This window comes from Monopterus albus, unplaced genomic scaffold (genome assembly GCF_001952655.1).
Source record: "Monopterus albus unplaced genomic scaffold, M_albus_1.0 scaffold412.1, whole genome shotgun sequence".
Lineage (NCBI taxonomy): Eukaryota > Metazoa > Chordata > Actinopteri > Synbranchiformes > Synbranchidae > Monopterus > Monopterus albus.
In genome coordinates, this window is record NW_018128292.1 from 73,465 (window position 1) to 78,059 (window position 4,595).

At 43.7% G+C, this 4,595-nt stretch overlaps 1 protein-coding gene across 2 annotated transcripts in view; it reads right to left on the reverse strand.

Annotated features, from left to right (window-relative positions):
• Nucleotides 1-9: 9 nt before the first annotated feature.
• The window catches only part of mxi1 (max interactor 1, dimerization protein), a 33,089-nt gene continuing 28,503 nt past the window's right edge, over nucleotides 10-4,595 (reverse strand). For both annotated transcript variants that reach the window (XM_020586541.1, XM_020586542.1), the window contains exons 5-7: nucleotides 4,570-4,586; nucleotides 2,102-2,300; nucleotides 10-1,657 (exon numbers count right to left, since the gene is read on the reverse strand). In XM_020586541.1, coding sequence (XP_020442197.1) covers nucleotides 1,494-1,657; nucleotides 2,102-2,300; nucleotides 4,570-4,586 — 380 coding nt within the window. In that variant the 3' untranslated portion in view covers nucleotides 10-1,493. The remainder of the gene's footprint in view (nucleotides 1,658-2,101; nucleotides 2,301-4,569; nucleotides 4,587-4,595) is intronic.

The following is a 4,595-nucleotide window of genomic DNA, read 5'->3' on the forward strand; positions in this document are numbered from 1 at the left end:
CCGCGGCATTCTCCAGCAGGAGTCCCGCTGCTTCTGGGAGGCTGCTCTGTCATTTTACTCAAGTTGAAGAGCAACCTCTCTTCTACTCAGGGGAGCGTAAGAATGAGCACGTTTTGAATGCTTGCACTAGTAAATCTGAACAAAATAGTGTCTGTGCCACATGCGCTTCCACTGTGAGCAGGACCATATCTTTCCAAAATGGAATTTAAAATGCACTATAAACACAGGTCAAACAGCAACAGAAGCAACAGTTCTGTCCATGAGCTCTACCCTTTTTAAAACTCTGTTTTAAAGTTTAATTTATTAAGCTATTTTTATATACAAAAAAAAGAAATCTGCTTTTTATTTAGACAGCCACACACGTGTCTTAAGGGAGAAGAAGGAAAACAAAAACAAAAAGGAGTTTAAACTGACGAGACAAACGACTAAAAGAGTTATTGCTTGTTACTGCTGGAAAGAGGATGGACAACTATTCCAAAGTTTGCTGTTGTTGTCTGGACTTTTTCCTTGTTGCTGTTTTTTTTCTACTTCTTAGTTTGTGCTGCTTCTATTGACAGCTCTAAAGTAGGCAAGTGCAGGATAGCTTGTTGTAGCTGCTTGTTGAGGGGGAAGAAACCAACAAAAAAAAACACACGAGTTACAATTTCCACTGTCCGAAAATGCACCGAGCACCCATATTCGACAGGAATGTTCTTTTTCCCCTCCATTTTTTTGGTGGTGGTGGTGGGTGGGGGGGTTTCCTCCATGCTTGGTTGGAAATAGCACCAATCTGAGTGTCTGAGCCTCGCTGGTGTCAAGCAGAGGTCGTGAAAAAGAAAAAAAAACAGATAAGACAAGGATTAAATTCAGGACTGGAGAGAGATTTTCAGGGCCAAGCTATGTTGATATGACAAAGTTCACACACAGTGTTCACTGAAGTCCAGATTAGATGTGCTCCCGTTTAAATAGGCCCAACACCGGAACGTGATACACAGGATCAGCTCAACACACACCCACCCACACACACACACACACACACACACACACACAATAATTTTAATATTATATGAATTTAAGTGCATTTTGGATCAAATCAGGGGTTGTGTATTTTGAAAAATATTCAGATATCTGATGGCTTGAGGAAATAAGAGAAGTAAAATCACTTGTGTGGGTTCATGAATTAATATGATATAATTTTTCATCTGAACTTAATTTAAAAGAAGTGTAGGACCAACTGGCAGTCTCATATCACTGAGTCTGGGTCGGTGTCAGTGCTGGCTGGGGTGGGGTGGGAGAGCTCTCACTGAAGATTCCCCAACAGTGGGCTCAGCAGCGCAGGAGAAGAGGGGGGCAACTAAAAGGTCAGGAGCAGGAGTGATGGTAACACCATTGGCTGGGGGAGTGGCCGTTGTCAGAGGTGACTGGGAGTATGTATGCAGGTGTGGCTGGATGAATAAACAGATGGGAGGACAGGTGGGCTTGGCTGGGAGGTGGTAGCGGGGTGGTGTGGGGCTCTAAGAGGGGAAGGCAAGTTTGACACTGCAGGAGGAGTAGCCCTCGTCACTGGCCATGCTCTGCAGGCTGCTGTGGTCGTCCAGGTCGCTGGTGCTGGCGGTGCTCACACTGTCCAGCTCTCCATGGGAGAACTCTGTGCTTTCCACGTCCACCTCGATCTCCTCTGCAGGACATGAAGAGATGGACAGAGAGATGGTGGTGGGACAGAGACAAGGAAAACAGAATTAAATTGTGACACATAAGAACAAGATTCCATATAGTGGAATGACATGGGAACTCATGGAAAATAAAGTGGGAGGATGCTGGGGCTGCAGCATGCAAGCTGTCTCCTGGACCAAGTGTTCAACACCCTACTAAAACCAGGTTTTAATGAAAACATTAATGAAAAAGCTTTGTATGTTCCCTCAAAGTATACTTTCAAAACACATTTGCATTTTAAACTTCTATCCAGCAAATCTTTGTTGATTCTTTTCCACTTAATGTCTCAGAGGAACTGACCAGTACAACCTTAATATTGTAAAATTAGCCCATGAGTGGAGCTGGGGGGGTTTGGTGGTCTTGTGTGCGCTAAATGAAAATCCTGCTTTAAAAGTCAAGCTTCACTCACCTTGGTCCGAGTCAGAGCGGTCGGAGCCAAGAGTGGAGCCCACACTGTCCATGCGTATCCTTTCTCCCTCTCCTGGAATGCTCTGGGCTACAGCACCGCTGTCTCCACTCAGCAGCTCCAGCTGGCGCTGGAGGTGCCTCTGCTCACGCTCAAGAGACTCCAGCTGGTACTGGCTCTTCCTGTCCACCTCTTCAAGTTTCTGGTGAGGAGACAGGGAAGAGTAAGTGTGGGGAAAGATTGATTATCAGGGACCAAGGTGAGACTAGAACCTGCACATAAAATGTAAGTGTGTAAGCTGAGAGGAAAGCCAGTCAAACAGTGGGTGGGCGCAGAGATAGGAGGACAGCCCGAGGGCAAGACTGGGTAGAAACAGAGAGCAGATAAGAGTGAGAGAAAAAAGCTGGAAGAACAACTTAACCAAATGTGATGAGATACTGAAGAGACCAATGTTAAGTCTGCAATGAAACTTCACATCACAAAGCAAGCATTTCCCAGCACCTGTTTTAACATTCAGACACTAAACTTGTCATGTCCCCTTGTAGCTTTCTACTGTCAGCTCTGAAACTAATAAATGATTTCCCTCATCTGCCTTTACACCATGCCAACTTCTTTACTTGCTGCATGTTTACACCCTGTGCCATTACAATATAAGCGAGGGCCATGGCAGGGACTGATAACCTTGCACACTTATGTCATGGTCGCAGAGAGGACGAGCGTGACTCCCAGTGACAGGCAAAACAATAGACCATCAATAAGCAATGTAGAGACTCAAGTTAACAGCAGCAGAAGTGGAGAGTGGTGACGGCAGTAGTGGGGGTGGGTGGGGTACACAACAACAATATCAGCTTTATGCTTCTGTTCTGTTACGTGAAAGCACGCCGGGCCTTTCTCATGCATACTGCTCAATCTCAGGCAGTCACATGCCTGTTTCTAAAGTGGATGTGAAGGCATGAAGCAGGACGTCTTAACACGTTATACGCTCCTAAAACAGAATCACAGTGTCAGGCAGAGAAATGATCTCCCCAGCTGAATACTGGTCGCAATGTAGCTGAAGTCTGTATCCAAAATGTAATATATTTGACATCCACAACAAGTTTGGTCAAAACATTTGGATGGATTTATTTATTTAAATGACACATTCAACATTCATGTAACTTCAGAAAAATATTTACTTCAGAAAAACAACTCATCCACAGTCAGATCGCTCCATTATAGAAGCCACAAGATTTATTCCATTTCACTACTCACACATTCCTAATCTAAAATGATTCTTATGCACACAAATTACACATTTAACAGTGATCCCAGTAGTAACAGTTGAATCTGGCAGCTAAGATCAAAACAAGTCAAATCTATGCAGAGATTTATTTTGATGCATGTTAGTAGATAGGGGTATAACGATAGAGCCAGCTCATGGTTTGGTTTGACCGATGATACAGGGCTTACGGTTTGATATACTCACAATAAAGAAAGAGGAAAGCAAACTGTCTGTGTAATTTATTCTGTCTTAGGTCAAATTAACAAAATGTTATAAGACATTTGTTTCTAACAGGTCTGTCTTATTCTGTAGACTGTTCTTTTAAAGAAAATCACGAAGTCAACCGTTTCAGGCAGAACTCTAGCAGTGCATTTCTCCTGCGGTTGAAAAACACGCTCACCTGGAACTGAGGTAGCAGGAACCGTGAGATCTGCCTTTGCCAGAGGCACAAGCATGAATACATGTGATACTTGGGCTCCAATGTGTTGGCAGGTTTTTGACAACCTTCACCCTGTACTACTGAAAACTGCCTCATGTCTTTAGCAATAAATATGCCGATGCTCTGTGTTCTCTCTTTTGCACGCTGACTCGATGCCAGGAGCGGTGGCACAAAATGTCTTCAAGTGTTCTTTGGCCTTTCGCCAACACAGCAGGTGGCACCGACTGTAACTTTTCCTTAAGATGCCATTGTAGATGATGCAGCATATTACTGGTGCAAGCCATAGCGTAACCCAAAGTGCACCGACAGAGCTTGCAAACAGTCTTTGTTCAGTCTAGCAGTTTGCCTGCATTTTCTTGCATTCGGGTTGGAAAACAAAAGCTCTGCCATACAGCTGAGTTATAGTTCAACGGACATCTTCTATTATATCACCTCCTCTTGTGTGCCAGTCTATTGTTAAAGTAAGCACTGATGTAGCAAATGAATGCCCTGGTGACCGAGGTTCAAGTCATGCCTACCGCACCTTCTAGCGGTAAAATCACAAACATTTACATCTTTTGGGACCCAAATGTTATTGACTTGATATTGTGACCTGTTTAATTATCACATTTTGGATCAAAATACTGTGGGGTGGTGCGTCATTTATGTCACCACTGGTGTTGCCTATATTCTGCACTTCCTTCTTTCACCCAGATATTTGTGTCAAAACAATTAAGCAGGACCTGCTTTAGTTCTTGTTCTTGTTGTTGTTAGTTCTTCTATCATCCTTACCTTTATGTGTGCTTTGGCTTTGTTCA